Raw genomic sequence first — 18,935 nt, 5'->3', positions numbered from 1 at the left:
AACTTCATAGTAGAAGTACTGGGCTTCAACCTTTTCCTGATAAATTTATTTCACTAGACAAACATACGTCTGGAAGAAAATAATTGGCCAGAAGAAAAAAGCCACTTCAATTTGATACAAGTAACAATGAGAGAAGGAAATTTCTTTATTCTTAAAGTTCAATACTATCATATTTGAAATCCTTAAACTTATTAAATTTCTTTGAACTAATCCTATATTTTTTGGAATTAACCTACTCTTTATTGCTAACAGAACCTACTGTTCAACACTAATGTAAATAATCCTAAAAACCTAATCTTCTGGTTTAAATCAAAAATCCAGAGTTCATAGATATTTCTGGCTGAAGCAGTTGCCTGGTGCCAGGACTCCACTTAATGCTTGTCAAATTCAGATATGAGGCTCTGAATATGTGACAGCTTGTTGTGGAGGTACAGGCACCTGTTCTTCATTTCAAAGTAGCTGGGGCTACCCTATGAAGGAGAAATAAAAAATAAAAAAAATAGGGCAGGCAAGCACTTCTGTAGAGTTTACAAGATGTGCTTTGCTTTAAAAAAGCCTTGAGCCAGACTCAGCAGTAACCACGCTCTGCAGATCTGGTGTCAAACATACCTGTTGTATCTGCTGATAATCTGCTAGGATTCGATGAAGTAGCATCTTCAAGAAAAAACACACAAAGAATGTTTCACTACCACCATAAAATGCAAACTTTACTAAAGCACTACAAATGCATTCCGTTTGACTCCCGAGATTTTCTTTTCTGTGAGCCACCACTCTTCTGGGAGGTTTGCAACAACAAATCCCCAACTCCCAGTATCACCCAAGATCTGCAATTGAGCCTCTCAACAGGCACCAGAAGGAGCACATGCTCTTAGACTCTGCTTGGGACACCTCTCACCCTACGGATTGTTCTCAGACAGCTCAAACAGGGTTTTATGGGCAGGGTCTTGTGAAAAATCTGACCCAGCCCAAGCAGTGTCTGAGCATATATGCCAATTCCTCAGTTTCCCTGCATCTCACTGAGCAGCTCCAGGGAATCCAAAGGACTGCTCTGATGAAGCACAGTCTTCATGGCTTTATCCTTCTCTACCTGATGGGCTTCAGAGCCTGCGGTCACAGACTTCCATTGTTCCTGAAGCTGTGTGAAGTGCTCTCTGATCTTGTCAATCCGAGTATATAAATTTTGGTATTCCTCATACTCTGCACTGAAGTCATCCTTGTAGCGCTGGCATTGGTCCAAGGAGACTATGGCTACGTATTTTCTAATGGAAAAATCAGACTATTTTTCTAGGAGTGTACTCTAAGAGAACATTCTGATATGTTTCTATTCCAGAAAGCACACTTGTACTGTTACACCAAGCACGTGGTGAATGTCAAACACAGACCACCAAACTCTCAGTCAGTCACTCTGGGTCTCAATGATTCTACAAACAAGCTGATGTGCTTCAAGAGAATGAAGTCAGGTAGCTCTAATAATCTGCCACATTTCTATGACACCCAGGAACTACTGTTTTATATTGTAGAGGTTCTCTTCATTAGCAAGTGGATCACATTTAGGAAATATCAGCACTGATTTCCAATGTCAAAGGACTAACAAACACAGCATCTTCAGGGAGAGAAGAAACATTGCCTAATTTTATCTTCTTTCTTTCTGGGTAGGAAAACTTTTTCATTTACATTTCTTTTTGAAAATCCATCTGCAATACTATTTTGGCAGGGACTGCATTTCTGTTGAACTGGGTGCAGAGTTGGACTTTTGAGCTCCATTTTTGTCTGTCTAACAGCAAAGCAGAGTTGAGGATAAAATTTCATTTTTCTAGTGAGCTGCAGTTACATCACTGACCATTGAAAAGAGGCACTTGTATCAGAGGCACAAGAACAAACTGCAGACTGGTCTGAAACCACAACTAAACCCCAAACCACATCAGCTCTTAAGGAGGGCAAAACTCATCAATGCTTGAAGCCACTGATGGGAGTAAAGCCTTCTTCATTCCCTTCCCCCTCAAATCAACACAAGTGCAGTTCTAACAAACTCATGACACAAATCCAAGATGAAGTGCCAATGAGAATAATAGATATCACTTCAACACTGCCACACCAGTACTTCTGCTCCTCTGGCCCTGAAGACTGGCTTCTTTTTGGATGACAAGAACTCTTTCCTCATGGGAATGAATCCTTCAAAGTATCTGAGATTAATATTTACAAGCAGGAAATCTTTAACAACTTGAAATTCAGTACCAAGACAGACGACATATATGACTGAGGCACCCCAGGCCAGCTGCACCTGACTGGTGTGCTGTATGGTTTTGAAAAGAAAACTGCAGAGGCCTTTCAACATTTTGGGAGGTAGCAGAGAAGCAATAGCCTGGACTACTGGCTTTTGCCCAGGGACATCCCCTAGCAAGAGCCCTACCACAGACCTCCCTCAGCTGCTCCCCTGCAGGGCCCGCCTTGCCCTCAGCCTCCCCACGGAACATCCCTGGCTGTATCCAATATGAGCCAGGGCCCTGCCGCGCCTGCTCCAAAGGCCGCAGCTGCCCCAGAGCCCAAGGGCTGCAGGAGGCCTGACTGCCCTTGCCAACATCACAGCTCTGACAGAACCTGAGAGCAATTCCCACTGCTTTATACCACACACACACACACACACACACTTCCCCCTCCCCTCCTGCACTGCAAATCCCATGACGGGATGCAGCACCACTGCTGCAGCTGGCCCTGGGCACCTGCACTGCAGCAAGGAAGGCCCTTTCCAGGCCTAACCCACCTCGGTTCTCATCTCAGCTTGGAGCCTTGGAGGCCCAGCCAAACCTTCCCCAACTTATCCTTTCCACACAGGAAACAGCTTGACACTGCACCCCACTGAGAGTGGCAAGAGTTAATGGCAATTTTACTCACCTCAAGTAGTCTGGTTGGTTGGCTGTTGCAGAGCATGTAGAGGCAATGGAAGTATCTTTTGTTTCGCCTGCAGAAAAGTAGGATCTTAATTATAAGGTCTTTAGATATCCAAAAACACCCACTTGATGGACTTGAACAAGTCCTTTTAGAGCTTCCTTCTCACAGCATTTTATCATAGGAGGGCACATGTGACCTTCTCCACAGTAGCCAAGTCCCAGGGTTTAGAAAGAGGATGGCCACTTTGTTCTACAGGTTCTGCATTGCTACATGGTGTAGCAGAAGTATAAACAGAAGTGTCAAAGTGGTAATTAAACTGGACAGAAATAGCAATAGTCACAGTATGTTCAATACAGCTGGTAAGCTTTGGGGTGGGCATTTCATTTCCAAAAGTGCATTTGTTCTCATGGCTCAGTCCACACAAAAGCTTCAGCCTAAGCCCCAACTTGAAACACAGTACAGATTTTTCCAACAGCAGCTGGGCAGAATTTTCTAACTCGCTTCTGAAGAACAATGCTCACATCTTTAGAGACTCAAGCAGGAATCTTTCCAAAACACATCCCAAGGTTTGCAGCTACCATGTGTATGTGCAGAAGAAATGTGCAAAGACCGTCTCAAGGCACCTGTTTCTACAAGCACAGCACCACTTGCATGAGCAGACATGCCTCCAGGCTAAAAAACCCTTGTCATTTGCAAGCTCAACCTCCAAAAGGGACAAGACAGATTTAACAAAGCAACTGAACTCTGCCCTACTGCGTGTGTCCCTCTGATGACAAATCAAGTGCTCCTTGTGGATTTTCTGGTTAGCTTTTCAATGCTGTTTTCAGTCTGTACCATTTCTAGAGCTTTTGAAGAAAGAAATTCTGCAGCTAGGATGGAGAGGAGCTCTCAGGCCACTTCAAACTCCAGCAAACCACAGTCCAGGTTTTTTAGCTTCCATTGTGTTTCCATGGAAAGGGTGAGTTCAACAAACAACGATGAAATCATTGAGATGCTTACATGTTTCAGTAAACTAGTCTGCAGTAAATGTCTGACAGGTTTCTATTGCCAGCATGCAGACTTGAAAAGCTGCATGGAAAAAGTGGTGGCTTAATCAACAACTGTCTGAGTCAACTGTGTGTTTACTAGAAATCAAATGAAAAGAAAAAATCCAATCCCTGTGACTCTCTAGCGTCTGGCTCTTCCTTTTAACCAGGTTCTCCCAACAGCAATCTATTGGACATTTCTTTCTTCTTGATTGGTTTTGCACTACAGAGGGAGAATTTCTAAAAATTAAGGTAGTTTTAGATAAGGTTGCAGCAGCACAGATTCTGGCCTTTGCTGCTGCTTCTTTTAAACCAAGAGTTACAATGGAATGCAATGGCAGAAAAAAGAGTCTTGGTTTTTCATGACCATCAAGCAAGGAATAATGGTAGAGCAGAAATGTAGAGCAGTGCCTTCATGTATGCAGCCTTCAAAGCTGCCTTTTCAGCAGGTGCAAGAACACAGTTATCTACTTGAGAACACTGTCCAAGAAGGATGCTCCCATAAGAGATAAGGCAACACAAGGGGAATTTAAGAGAAGCACAGATGGAATGAAGGAAAGCACCAGCCTTGGCCTAACAGTGCTGAAGGTTTGCAGTTAGGTCACCAGACAAACATTCCACTGGAGAGACTGTGGGTAAGGGAATAAATGCTTCCATCACTTCTAGCCCAAGGTGTGGGAACATCTGTGAGCACCCTGTGGATCCAGTATAGAGGTGGTACTTCCAGAGCAACTTGGGAACCCCCACCACCAAGAAGACCAGAGTGAAGAAGGACCAATTGGACAACAGAGAATCCAGGTGGTACTGATATCTTCCTACTTAATGTCTCTCTCTTCCCCTCACCCTGCCTCTCTTCCCTAATTTCTTTTTATCTCCCTAGTTTGTATTAACTGTTAAATAACATTTTTCCTATTGACACTGGAAAAGGGCTGCACTTGCACCTTAATTTGAGCAGAAGCTTCTCTTAATAACCAAATCTTTACACCACGGTTATCCACCCAGGACTTAGGAAAGGCAGCACATTAATACCTTCATCGAATTCTGAGGGACACAACTGCTTCAGCCTCCCCAGTTGGTTTTTCTTTCCATTAGAATTGGGGATTTCCTCCTGCACCCCAGAAGGCTCTGGGATGCTAGAACTCTGAAATTTGTCTTGTTCTTGCACCTCACAGGTGCAGGGGGAAACGGAGCCAACACTTGGAGACATGTTCAAAGTGGAAGTGGATGTGGAAGGCAGCAGCAAGGAAGGGAAGTGGCCATCAGCAGCTGGCTGGTTGTAACTGAGCTGGCGAGCAATTCTCCGCTTCTTGCTCATCACAGGATCGCTAAAGTCAGAAGCTAGAGGCCGTTTCTGCAACAATAACCAAAGAACTCATTCATCTATGTCCGTATATTTATCTTTTCTAGATCAGGTTTCTCTCCCATTCTGAAAAAGTAGCATTTATTTTCAAGCATTGGCAGTGCTTGAAAATGCATCTTAACTGAAAACAACATTGAAACCAGGAAATACTGCAGGTAAATACATTCTCTATCTCACTCCTACTTTCTCATCTTAAGACTTAGCAAGTCTTTCTCCAAGTTGTGGGAGAAAGACACTCCCTTCAGCACCTCTATCAAAGGTTTCCCCAAAGAGGGGGAGGTCTGGTCTGTTTTGTCTAGTTCTCAATTTCCAGTAGTACACACCAGGAAGAGACTCAGCTTTTGCTGTCACACACCCACATGATTTACTAAAGAGGCACCTGTCTGGCTTCAGGTTTTATGTGGTAAAGACGGGATTAATCTTCACTGTCACAATCTGTCAGTGCAAGGTGTGATGGTTGTGAATTCTCATCAGGCTGAACAAAAACCTCAGTCACATGTAAGGAATTCCTGTGCTTTCAACAAGAGTGACCTTCACTCCAGCAGCCACCCCACACTTCACACTCAAAAGCTCATAGCTGGGAATCTTGAAATTTTTATAAGAGAGTTTCATAAGTGGTGACTAAGGGGCCCTCACTTTTCCTCAGTGCCCTTCAATCATCTCTCAGCACCTCCCAAGGACCTTCTCAAAGGTGCTGGCTCCAAAGCCACAGCACACGGCCACAAGCTCCCCACTCCCACTGCAAACTTCAGGGCCGAGGATGGTAGAACAGGACAGCCATGCTGTGCCCAGGCAGAGTGAGACAGGAAAAAAATAAAGGCAGAGAAAAGAGAGACACAAGAGAGAATATCAAGGGTCTGGAGATCCTGCATTGGTCCTGACATGTGCATAGTCTGGAGCTGGAGTCAACAAAGAGAGTGAAAGAGAAAAAGAGGGGAAAGAGAGTGAGAGGGCCCCATCTGCTCCACCATGCTGCAGCCTCTCATGTACAGTAGATTTTTCATGTGCTTCTGTCACATATGCACAGCTAATCCTTTGAGCCCTTCTGCAGGGAATGAGTTGAGGGTGGAGACTGAGCTCAAGGCTCCAGGCAGAGCAGCAAGTTGGCTCAGGACGCCGCTGCTCGAGCCCTGCAGGAGCCTCTCTTCTGATCACAGCCTTCCTGTGCCAGTAGTCTGAATTACTGACTAATGTGCTTTGGCCTGGTGCTGCACATTCCCACCACAGCTTTTACACCAGCAGCAAGTGTGTGAAAGCTATTTAGCAAGTGTGCTGCAACTTCATACACACTCCAGAATGTTAAAAATGCACAAACTACCTGAGCAGGCCTTGCTGAAGCATCTCTCTTAGAAGCTTCCAGAGATGGCTCTTGGCTGGTGCTGCTTGTGTTCTGAGATGGAGCTGTTTTTCTGGAAGGATGGTGCAAGAGTTCAGGCTACAAGCTCTAAATGGTCAACAGCCATAAGTCTTTCCTTGCTGGTAAATCTGACCTTCAGTGTCATTACTCAAGGAAACAGCATGAAGATGAGTTGAGGCAACTTTAGGCTGGATGTCAGCAAAACATTCTTGCCCCAAAGGGTTCTTGAGCCCTGGAATAGGCTCCCCAGGGCACTGGTCAGTGCAGCAAGGCTTCAAGAAGTGTTTCAACAACACTCTTGGGCATATGGTGTGATTCTTGCAGTGTCCTGTGCAGGGCCAGGAGTTGGCCATCAGTTGGATCCCTATGGGTCTCTGCTACCTCAGCGTACTCTAAGAATCCAGGCTTCATTTCCTAGGGCCATATTCTGAAAAGACTCTTCTCCTTCCCCTAAAGACTGAACTTACCTGGAAAGTATCAACTTCAAATTCTCTCTGTCTACATCAGTATAGCCAGACCAATTGTTCTGAATGCTTTCCAACAGATATTCCTTCAGACTGTAGGAATTATCCTTTAGATTCAGGTTGGCTACCTACAGGCAGACATTTAAGAGAACAACCATTCATGATGGGTGCTGTATGTAAACTAAAGCAATAGGATTGGTCCTCAGCAATGATTTGTGAACACCCACTTTGAACTAAACAACATCTTTTGGTAGAGAGATAAGGTATTCCCTTATTGTATGAGTTTTCATCTATATTAAAATTTTAACAAATAGAAATAACCAAGTAACTCTATTCATGTCTAGCAAGTGTTCCTTGGAATCCAACATGAAGTGCTGCAAGACAGAACTGTGGTCAAGCCCAGAGTCCCTCTTCATGTGGCAGAGCCAGGGTTCATTCCAGCAAAGTGGTGCCATGCAAAGGCCATGCACATGCCTTGTTGTATTCCTTTGAAAACCAGCGAGCTTCATATCTTCCTCAAGACAACTACCAAGTCTACTCAAAAAGGTAAAATGCAGTAGTAAAACCTCAAGATCACTAATATCAAAAGGGCTGGTTTAGGCTTCACCACTTCACACCTGCTCCGAGTTCCATAGAAAAGCCCACAGGAAAGTTTGACCCCTACAACACACTGAATACATGATCAACATATCACCACCGTCTGTAAAAATTTACCCTTTTTTTCTCCTTGAAAACATGCTAAATATTGCTGATTTGGGTCAGTGATGATGTCTGTCTGTCAACAGTTTAAAAAAATGTAAAAGTAACAAAGCTACTTTGAATTAGGAATTCCTGTCTTAAAATCAGAACTAAGGTTGTGTTTGAAGGGAAGCAAGAGTGTGTGTACCACATCTCAGCCAGCTCAGGCTTCCCATTTTACATTTATACAAAAGAAACTCCCACTTGCTCTGCTATCTCGAAAAGCCTGAGCAAGGCATTTGAGTGTGCAGTGCTCACACAGCCCTTTCAGAATGCAAACCAGTACCTTGAGGCAGTTCACACCTCCTACAGGACATTACCTCCAAAGCAATCTTAAACATTGCAGTGGAACAGGAGGAAATGTTTTCACCCTCTACCTTCTAAGGAGCTGAGCTGTGAAATTTTTCTAATCTATTTGAAATCTAAATGGGTTTCCTCACTTGGGATGGTAGAATATGGCTCTCATGAAACTGTCAATTTGTGTCTTCAGCAGGCAAAAATTCTGCCACTGCCCTGAGCAACCACAGCAACAAACTTCAGAATGTCAAGGAATGAAATCCTTCTATCAAGTTCTTAAAAAGTCCCTGTGGGATCAACGGAAAAACTGTATCCATGCTGAATTTTCCTGCCTTGACTATGTTCCAAACAATTTTTCCTACCTAAAAAAGAAATATTCCTACTTCACATTTAGCCGAAGGGAACAGGGAATATTTAAAACAGAAAGATAAAACTACTGCATCTTTCCATGGGTGTGCATCTTCTAACTGGCTATCCTAAAGAAATAGCAGTAGAAGATAGGGCAGCACTGGAGAAGGCACTGAATAACATTGTTCCAAGCAAGATGAAGACTCAATCTACATGACAGGAAAGAAACACTGTGTTCAAATTTAAGCTACCACCTTTATCATGTATCTTTTGCTTGGAACACCTTTTCCTGGCAGGCAATCCTCACAGATCCCAGCAGAAGCCAAGTACCATTGAGAGGTCACCAGCTCTGTTAAAAGGAAATGCTGCCCTGTGCACTTTCCAAACGTCTCTCCTCTCAAACTTGTCCTAGGAAATTTTAGGTACCACTACAAACCATTTCACAAAATCAAGGAACCCCTGTCAAGTTACTGCATGAAACAGTCAAGTACCATTGAGAGGTCACCAGCTCTGTTAAAAGGAAATGCTGCCCTGTGCACTTTCCAAACGTCTCTCCTCTCAAACTTATCCTAGGAAATTTTAGGTACCACTACAAACCATTTCACAGAATCAAGGAACCCCTGTGAAGCTACTGCATGAAACAGTTCAACAGTGCTAGGAAAAGAGAGAGAATTAAAAGAGGCATGAGCAGCAACAACCCTACAAAGTGTTACTCATTGCCAGCTATTCTAGCAAAACACCAAGACCTCAAATATTTTGAAGTTTTCTTTCCTTTTCCTCACATGGACTTGCAGCTTGAAGAATCTGGACTATGTTGATGGACAAACTGAACTTAGGTGTATGCAGCATTCTATAAGCCACTGCTTAGTTTCTAATTTCTAATTGAAAGAGGGATGAAAGAAACAAGTGAAAATGAGGAAGAAGAGAGGAGTACTGTGGAAAAATTGCCGTCACAAACTCCACAATCTCACCTGATGGAGGATCTTTCCAAGGGTACCCTTGTCCTTTTGCTTGATTCCATCTCTCTGCAAGCGAGCGAGTAACTCTGGCTTCTTGTAAGCCCTCAGAGCAAGTAAGTGAATCACCCTGTCCTTGTAGGGTCGGTGATAAACAGCAGTGCAAGGATTTTGTTCACTGTCTGCAGGCTTCATGGGCTTTGCTTTTTTTCCCTCTGGTTCAGGACATGAAGCGCTCGGTTCAGCTCTTTTGACATCTGCTTGTTTTCCCAAAGGAAAGGAAAAGAGATAAAGAAGTGTGAAATGGAAGGTTGGGAGAAGTCAAGAAACTTGATTTCAAAGGATGATGGAATCCTTGGGGACAGAGCTGGACTTAAATATCCATGTGGATCCCTTCCAACTCAGCCCATTCTCTGATTCTGTGGCAAATCCTACTCCCTAACTGATACTGCATGGAGCATGCTGCAGAGGCACCCTGTAGCCTACCAGCAACCAGATCTGTCCCACCTGTGTTTCTCATGCCAGCCCAAAGCAAAAGTGACCCCAAGTTCCATGACTGTCCCGCCACTGCCAATCCTCAGACCCCAGTCACTAAATGTTAAATATGCCCTTAGGATCTATGTAAATCACCACCAAGAATCACACAAATCATCATTCACATGTGAAACGGAACATCCCCAATGAGAAATTGGCAAGGTGAATTTTGTCTCTCCAAAGAGCCAGGATGGTGCTGCCATAAAATGCTCTAGACTGAGCTAAAGCAGGGCAAAAGCTGCCCTTCCAGTGGCAGGCATGTCCCTGCAGACAGGGGACTGCAGCCACAGCCAGGTGAGAGCTCCTTTTTCTCAGGGCAGCTGGCTGTGCCTGGCTCAGCTCACTGCTGCAGGCAGCACCACTGAGTGCCTGCAATGGCAATGTCCACCTTGTGTGTGCCTGCAGCCAGGCTCCTTGGGGAAACAACACTCACAACAGATAAAAAACAAACGACACCACCTAAGCACATTGGAGTGTTTTCTTGGTGGGAAATGACAAAATCCATGGGGAAGATGACATCATGACTTTCCTTTCACTTGCCTTGAAAAGAACCCAAGAGGGTATTGTGGCAACAGTCACCTAATAATGACCAAGACAAAAAATGAAATCAAGCAAAGTTTTGCATATTGACCTGATGAAATTCTCTATGCAACTTCCTCAAAGTCATTTTCTTTCAATTTCCTTTTAAGGTGAATGGTTTAGCCCAGTGTGCTTGCAGTGGTGCAACCCTTGACTTCAATGCTCAAAATTCCAAGCCGTCAATCAGCATGGGAACAAGGAAGAATGAGCAGGCTTCCTCAGGGGAAAACAGGCCAACGGCTGAATGCCATTGTGACAAGGGATTGCAAAGCTGACCTAAGAGCAAAGCACCTGCAGTTGAGATCTCTGAACACACCTCCTTGTCTCAAGAATATGCTGCAAAAATGAGTTACCATGTTTCAAGTCTTACAGACATGGAGCAAAATATGAAAAGCAACCATACCTCCAAATGGGTTAGACAATTTGACAACCTGCGCACTTCCAGTGTGTGACACCTCCCCGGTATTTGGCTAAAAGGAAAAAGAAATCTTCTGTAAAACGTTCAGCCCGCACTCCATTCCTGCTGACTAAGCAGGCCCCTAATTTTAAACAAAAGCTGAATTTGGAAAGGTTTGCTCTCCTATCAACTGCAAAGGGCTGCTTTGACACAATTCTCCCTCTGAAAGCAGCCAGTTACAAAACTGCCCTCAGAGAGCGACCGTCACTTAGCCTCTAATGCAGCCAAGCATTCCAGTACCAAGTCATCCTTTCCCAGTTGCTGGAATTTATGGGCACCAGCTTCCCTTGAAATCAAGTGCCTGAGTGCAATTGAACCGGCCAGTGCTCAGCTAAAAAACCTGGCAAGAGTGGTTCACAGAAAGATCACAAAGTTGGGGCAGGACCCCACACTGGGATTTATTCGGAACTTAGGAAACCCATTCTGGAGTCAGCTCCAAGAACAACTTCAACTGCAAAATATCAACTTCATTTGTAAAAGGCATGGAAACCCTTGCTCATTTCCTCAGCTTAAGATGCAATTATTTGCATAGATGTTAAAATGGAAAAAGTTTATCCTAAGTTAGTCATATGTGACAAAATTTGGCTTGCTTGGCTTGAACTCATCACTTAGTCCTGAACGTGCTGCATTCCACTGGAGCTTAAAAATCACTAAAATGTCTTTTGGCATAATCATATTTTTTAACAAAAACACCTGACTGCCATGCAAGGGCTTCATTCTGAAGGCAAAACTGGCTGTCAGTGAAGCTGAAAAGCTGCTCATCTGAAATTGGCTTGAACTTTTCAAGAAATAGGAGGATCACTTGTAAATATCTGTGAAAGCAATATTCAGCAGTCTTTTAGAAATCCTTTTACATTTTGCTTGCGAGACTGTTCATCCTTCATCCATGTCACTTGCACAAAGTGCTGACTCAACACAATTCCATTTATATTTCTGTTTCATTCATCACTACTGGCAGAGCTTGGGACAGGGAGAGGACATGAAGGGGAACAGGGAGTCACCTGAACTTCACATCCTTTTACATCAGCTTAACAAAGGACTATGCTCTAAGAGCATCTGTGCATTTTATAGAAGAAGAGAAACCAATCATGTAAGCGACCAAAACATGAGCTTGAGTTAGTTATGCAGTTGTTCATTGTTTGTTTAGCCTGCATTTTTTCCTACCTAATTATCTTAATTGACTTTGTAAGTAATTATTTAATTAATCATAAGCAGTATATTAATCATAAGCACTGTATCAGTCTTAAGCACTGTCATTCCCCACTTTAGAGAGCAGGTAGCTAAGAACCTTTTGGCAGTCAACAGTCAGAACTGGATTGATAGATCACCAAAAGTTGTTGTTTTCCAAAATTAACTCTGATAAGCTTCAATGAACAAAGCTTGAGGTGTAAAAGGCTGGACACCTGGAATCTATGCTTCATAGCCCTCCAAGAACATGTTGGAGTAACCAGGAGACAAACACTAATAAAAACATTTCTGCCTCAGAGCTCAAAACAACTCATCTGGGAAAAAGTTAATCAACAGACTGAAAAATGTGGGCTAATTGAAATGAGAAAGGTGACACCAATATCCAAGCCAATACAATAGAAAAGTAGTTAATGAGAAGAATGATGTCATTTAGAAGCCATGAACAGTAATTTCTTGGTTTGATAAAAAGGTATGAATAAATCTTTGGAAGTGGCATGCATGTGGCAGAAGTTCTCCACTATGCACCAGAGCTAGGAATAAAGTAATGGCTACTCCTAATATCAAAAAAAATTCCTGTTCAAGGGCTTCATTTATCCTTACATTTTCAGTGACCCCATTAAAAACATGGGACAATGAGAAATCCATGCATTTGGACCAAAAGCCATGCCCAGCGTATGAGGTTACTGAATGTCACAGCATGGGGTACTTCCAGCTTCCACTGGTACCTCCTCCATGTCATCCTTGAAAGCCACTTCCATCAGCGAACCTGTGACTTCCACTGGCACCTCCTGGGTGTCATCCCTGTGAATCGCCTCCAGCGGGGCGACTGCCTCAAAGGGGCCCTTGGAGCACCAGTGGGGCCCCAGCCCTGCACAGCAGGACCCGCAGGGTCAGCAGCCCCTGACACCAAAACCACGGCCAAGCCCCCACAGTGTCATCACCCAGAGCCCGACAGCCACCCCTCACCTGTTGGTCCTGGGACCTCTGGGTTAGCCTGACGGGCATGGCTGGTGCTGGGGGCCCTGCGGGGCGCAGTGTGGATTAGAGCCCTGTGGAACATGGTGGATCGTGCCCAGGCTCTCTGCTCGGCCATCCGACTCTGCCTTGGCTGCTCCCGCTCCCACACAGCCACTGCTTCTGTCACAAAATCTGGGAAATGTAAACTTGATGCTAGGAAAAGGTGTTCTTTGCTCTTTGGCCTTTATGGCTTCCAAGGCTCATCAACAAGAAGGGAGATTATTTCCATGAAACAGAAAGTAGCCAACAAGCTCTAAGTGATGGCCAGGTGTTGGAAAGGCAAATTACTTCTTGGCTGAATTGCCTTTTGAAGGTGTCGGGCTTGACAGGCAAGAGTTATCTCCGACCTAGGGGAGCTTAGCAAGGCTTGGGCAGAAGGAAGTACCACTGATGGTGGACACAAAGAATGCAGAACTTATGGGCACAAGGACATTTGACAGAACCCCCAAGACAAGGAGCCAACTACTAAAGCCAAAGCAGCAACTGTGCTGAATCAGCTCTGGTGGGGTAAAAGGGAATTGCAGCAGGGCAAACCATGGCCACTCACTCCAGAAAGCTCTCACTAAGAAGAGAGAGACAGAACATGCAGACTAATTAGCATGAGAAGTGACAGGATCATAATCTAATAGTAGAGGGAATAGTAATTATGCGAAGAACTAGGTAACTTGGAGACAAAGGACACTAATTGCTTTAGTTGATAAATAGTATAAATACTAAAACATTCTGATTCTTGTCACGGTGGCTTTGTGGATTTATCACTGAGCCCCCCTTTCTGAACAGAACTGTAAAGAATTACCTCCACTCAGTGCGTGGATTGGCCTCTTGATCACCTTGTGCTAGAACCAAGCAATTTGGAGCAACACTCCCTAGCACTGTGACACCTCCGCTCTCGCTGCAGCCACGGAAGGGTCTGAGCGGGCCTGCTGTGTGCCGGTGACAATGGCCACGTGTCCTTGGAAACGGGGAGTTCCATGTTCCAGGCTGGGTGGGATGTCACTGAGGAGTGGGATGTGACACGCTTGGGGCAGAGGGAATTCCAAATGGGCAAATGTGGGGAATTCCCAGCCCTGTCCCATGAATGACTCAGCTGGTTTCCAAGTGCAGAAAGGGGCACTCCAACCATCCCAGTTACCGCTGCTGTGCAAACCAGGGCTAACAGAGTGTTTCTGCACAAAGGTGTTGTACTTGGCTGTCTCTGAGGTGAAGGAGCAGCTTAACACCTCTAAGCAGGGCAGCAAGGTGCAGCCCTCCCAGCACTGGTCAGTCCTGCCATCGGCTGATCAGTCTGTGAGCCTTTGAGCACGCACACGGTCACTCAAATATCATCTCCTTGACAAAAACCCCCAGAGCCTTCCTCATCCCAGCCTCCTAAAAGAAAGCAAGCCAGCAGCACACCCAGGCGCCCACGTGCCCTGCAGGAGGAGCTGACATGGAAGAGCCTGCACTGATCCTGAACACAATTACAGGCTGAAAGGTGCGCTGACTACTGGTGGCCATTGAAGTTACTGACACATCTGGAAATTATTTTACACTGTGTTTGTACTTGCATTTTCCCCATAGCCAAGCTTATTCCTTATGTAATGCACCAAATAAACCCTTGTCCAGTCATAACAAGGAGAGGGAACAAAAGCAGGTCATTGAAAATCTGTCAAATATTACTTGCCAGAGCTTATTTCCCATGAAATATTGTCTTTTTCTTTTCACCCAACATTTCCCTTTCCCAGCTGACCACGTAGAAACCAAACCTGGGATGTTAAAACAGCACCCACTAGACAATAGTCTTCCATCAGTTCTTGTAGGGGCTGGAGTTTTCTCTTGCTATGCCATGGAGACTTCTCTACAAGAAACTGTTCTCTCGTGGCTTTTCATTTCCTGAGATTGGGGCTACCCAAGCCAAAATGCTGCATTGTGACATTCCTCCCATTTCCACAGGCCTCCTAAGAGGGCTGTCCATGGGCCATGAACTCATGGGGTATTATTTTAGGGATGAGTTGTTCAAAGGCTAAGGTTCCCTTCATCTGTCTCTGTGATCATCTCTGGGAACAGAACTTTTCTTCTTCTCTCCCTGGGGGCAAAAGGTCTTCCTCACTCTCATCTCTCTCTCTCTGTTCAAGCTTCTCATGGGATTACAGCTATTCCAACACCTGCTTGGCTTCTTATCAATGCATGCCTCTGCTCACATCTACAGTTTGAATACTTCATCCCCCACACTTTTCTCATGAATTAAAGGGAGATATTTCAGTATATCATTGTCCATCTCCATGGTCCTACCAAAAGAATATTGCAGCCCATTCAGCATCTCCTGATCCAACTTCCATCTGAGGCTTGACTTCTTCTTTTACTGACCTTGGTGTTATCATGTTGGCTTTCTATGTGTCGTCACTTTTTTCTCTCCCTTGAGAGAGGATTTAGGTCTGCAGGTCTCACCTGTGTAGTGAAGGAGTTATTTCTTGCCCAGGTCACGGCAGTCACGGTGCTGGATTTCAGGCCATTCTGGGCCCCTCTCTCTGCCTGGCAGCCCCTGGGAGGGGCAGCTCGGCCTGGAGCCATCGGTGGGGACTGGGGATGGGATTTAGTGTCAGCAAGATGTCAGCAGCCATGGCCCGACCTTGCCTGGGGCCAGGGGCTTGCAGCCTCCATCCCCAGCCCAGGAGCCGCTGGGGTCCAACCCAGACTCCCCCAGGCCGCACAGGCCGTGGGCCAGCAGGGCCGGCCTCACCAGAGCTCCACTCCCTTCTGGGTCTGGAAGTAACGAGAGCCAGTCCCTGGGCTCGTGTTTTTAACATGGGGATCATCACAGAGGCTGATCTAATTTCTAAATGGTGCAAAATGTTGTCAGTTCTCAGCACTAGCCAGCTATTGGCCTGTCTCAGGCACAGAGGAAGCTTTCAGCAGCTGCTCTCAAAGAAATCCCTTTGTGGGTTTCTTACTTCTTTCCCTAAATGTCAATTAATGTCAAACTACCACAAAGGGCCATGTAAAGCTCACCTAATCTGTGTTCTGCAGGGAGCAAGGGACATCTTTAAAGAGAATAGGACACGCAGACCTCAGGTATTTCCAGGGGTGGGGCACCTACCAGCTCTTGGGCCAACCTATGCCACTGCTGCCCCATGTTCCTTAGACCTACTCTGACTCAATCCCCTTTTCATTTAAAAAATATTCCCCTGCCTTTGAAGCTCTTAGCTTGGAAAATCATACTTTCTTCTTGCTTTCTTTTCCTTTCTGCTACATCAATTTGTAACATCGGCCAAGCCTGGCTCCAGCCTGGTGCCACTCATCCTTTCAGTGAAACAGTGGAAGGAGAAGACAATAATGCTCTAATCAATTTAGAACTGTTTTCTCCATAGCCAACTTGGAGTAGGATTGTAGAGTAGGATTGTACAATAGTAATGTAGACTAGGATTGCAAATCAATAAAGTTTCTGAAATCCGTTTGGAATTTTGATGAGACTTGTAATGCCAATGTGCAATTACCATCATTGGTGACTGTCATTGCAACATCTTTCCTTTTACCAGAAGGAATGGCTGCCACGAATGTGAAAAATAAAGCTCGTCTTGCCTGTTGGAGAGACAAACAGTTGCATTTGACTAAGAAAGTGTCGAATGAATTGCTAACTGATGTTGATAGTATTAGGCATGCCACCCATGCAGAATCTTGCAGCTATAGATTTTTTGTTATTAGCACATGGACAAGGGTGTGAAGATTTTGAAGAAATGTGTTGTTTTAATTTATCTGAGCACTCCCAATATATTCATAAATAATTGGCGTGACTACATGAAAACATGAAGCATATTAGAGAAAGACATGATCCGTTTTCAGACTGGCTTGCTAGTTTGGGTTTAAGGGGTTGGGGGCAGACCTTGGTCAAGAGGGCAATAATGTTACTGATTGTATTTCTGAGCTTTCTGCTGATTCTTCCTTGTTTCTTACTATGCCTTCAACAAATGTTGCAGCATTTTGTTCCTCCAATTTTAAAGAAAAGAAGGGGACCCTTCTTTTAAGGGGACCCTTAAAGAAAAAAAGTAGGACCCTGGGCTGCGTTAGAACAAATTTCACCATAAAGAGAAAGAGTTAAGAAGGTGGGCAAGGTTATCAGACAGGGAAGGAACAGCCGTGGTCAGCAAAAGAACACAAAGCAAGAGCCAAAAGGAGATGAGAGATAGAGAAGTTGAACACACAAGTTGTGGTCCCATATACACAAATGTAATTATCCAATAAAAAATGCTTACAAGGACGTGTGCAGCCAATTGTAGAGGAGATACTTTGTTGCCTAGCAAGGCAGACACCCTGGTTCAGGAACAGCATGGTGGCCAACGCTCAGGCCACTCGGTCCAAACCCACACACAAGCATCAATGTGATGGATGGCAGAATGGCGTTTATTGCTGGAGAATTTGACATTTTATAACCTAGGCCTACAGTGTTACTCCCATCTGCTTTCATCACAGCTAGGTGCTATTGGCTAATTACGGGGTTCATTACCATACTAAAGAGGAGGGGGGTTACTATCTTTCCGTTACATCCCGGTATCTTCCGTGTGCCGGGCCCTAGCCTCTACAATACTTGTATGAGTAGATCTGTATACAGCATAAATGTAACCAAGCTTAGAGAATAAACAAATGATCTGATCCTCATATTGGTGCTGTGTCGTTCCTATTTCTTCATGAAGAAATGTAGATCCTGGAACTGAACCCATGGCAATGACTAGCAGAGAGCCTCAGGATACCCCTACTCTCATGTCAATAAATTCTGAGTCGTGATTTAAATATGTCAGAAAATCAGGGGAAATGTTTAGCCTTGTGCATTTCAGCAAAGTACTGAAGATGTCTTAGTTCCATGGATACAAGCTAGTAGGTGAGATGTGCAACTTTTCAGGAAGGGATTTTCTACACAGCCAGCACTGAAATAAAGTAATGTCTCCTTTGGAACCCTGAGCTGGCCATGGGGAACTGGCACTGCTTGGTAACTTTAAGTTTGGCAATTTTTTTGAGTAGGTAAGAAAGGTCAAAATGAAACATTTTCCAGCTCTTTCTCTCTGGTATACCTTTTTTGAGAGCCAAAGCTCTGTGCTAAAGGTGGCCCGAGTGTGTGCAGAGTAATTAGCTCCCAAAATCCCCTTGTTTTTTCCCAGAAGTCATCATCACTTGTTCCCAGGTGTGTCCAGATCTGGCAGGAGAAAGAGCCCACAGCACAGTGAGCACCATGCCCTGCCCAGACAGAGCTCTCTGGCACTGAGCAGCAGCAGCAACAGCAGCAGCAGCAGCAGCGCCAGCACTTTTCAATCTGCTCCTGCCTTGGCTTCACCTGGGGGACAGAAGCCTCTGGAAATCAGCACTGCCACTCATGTTCCCAGCTTGGAGCAGCTGCTGCTGCTGCTGCTGGGCAGATCCTGCCAGTCTGACTGCTTCCAAATGGGAATAAAGGCAGAGATATATGTACACAGGAGCCCTGGGCACATCCAATATATATGCAAATATGTGGAGAGATTTGTTAAGAATTATTTCAGCTGTTATGGCAACAGTGCTTTCTTTCCTGGTTCTTTGCAATGCTTTGGGCCATTCTCTTGGTCCGGTTGCCTCGTCTTTGGTCCCATGTGAGTGCTCAGTTGGGGAACAGGCTGTAGGTGCTTGGGCCACTCTTGCTTTTACTCTTGGATCCCTTGAACAACAGGGTTTGTTTCACCAGGGGACTTTGTGCAGCTCTGTGACAGAGGAGAACTTCCCAGGCT

The 18,935-nt window shown here is 44.9% G+C and overlaps 2 protein-coding genes across 2 annotated transcripts in view; both read right to left on the bottom strand.

The window, feature by feature from the left end:
* LOC147648047 (uncharacterized) overlaps positions 1 to 18,935 on the bottom strand; it is a 102,613-nt gene that overhangs the window by 65,236 nt on the left and 18,442 nt on the right. The gene's annotated exons all lie outside the window — the stretch shown is intronic.
* Positions 134 to 14,125, bottom strand: LOC111942513 (RNA polymerase II elongation factor ELL2-like). The gene is made up of 11 exons (XM_086867810.1): positions 14,006 to 14,125; positions 13,159 to 13,341; positions 10,951 to 11,017; positions 9,450 to 9,691; positions 7,099 to 7,223; positions 6,593 to 6,683; positions 4,944 to 5,265; positions 2,893 to 2,959; positions 1,088 to 1,259; positions 610 to 654; positions 134 to 470 (listed from the first exon to the last, which is right to left on the bottom strand). Exons 2-11 carry the CDS (start codon positions 13,195 to 13,197, stop codon positions 372 to 374), a joined length of 1,269 nt encoding a protein of 422 aa, XP_086723936.1. The 5' UTR covers positions 13,198 to 13,341; positions 14,006 to 14,125; the 3' UTR covers positions 134 to 371.

Source organism: Cyanistes caeruleus, chromosome Z (genome assembly GCF_971803275.1).
Source record: "Cyanistes caeruleus chromosome Z, bCyaCae1.hap1.1, whole genome shotgun sequence".
Taxonomy (NCBI): domain Eukaryota; kingdom Metazoa; phylum Chordata; class Aves; order Passeriformes; family Paridae; genus Cyanistes; species Cyanistes caeruleus.
The sequence above is the reverse complement of the archived record's forward strand: the minus strand, read 5'-3'. Positions and strand labels throughout refer to the sequence as shown.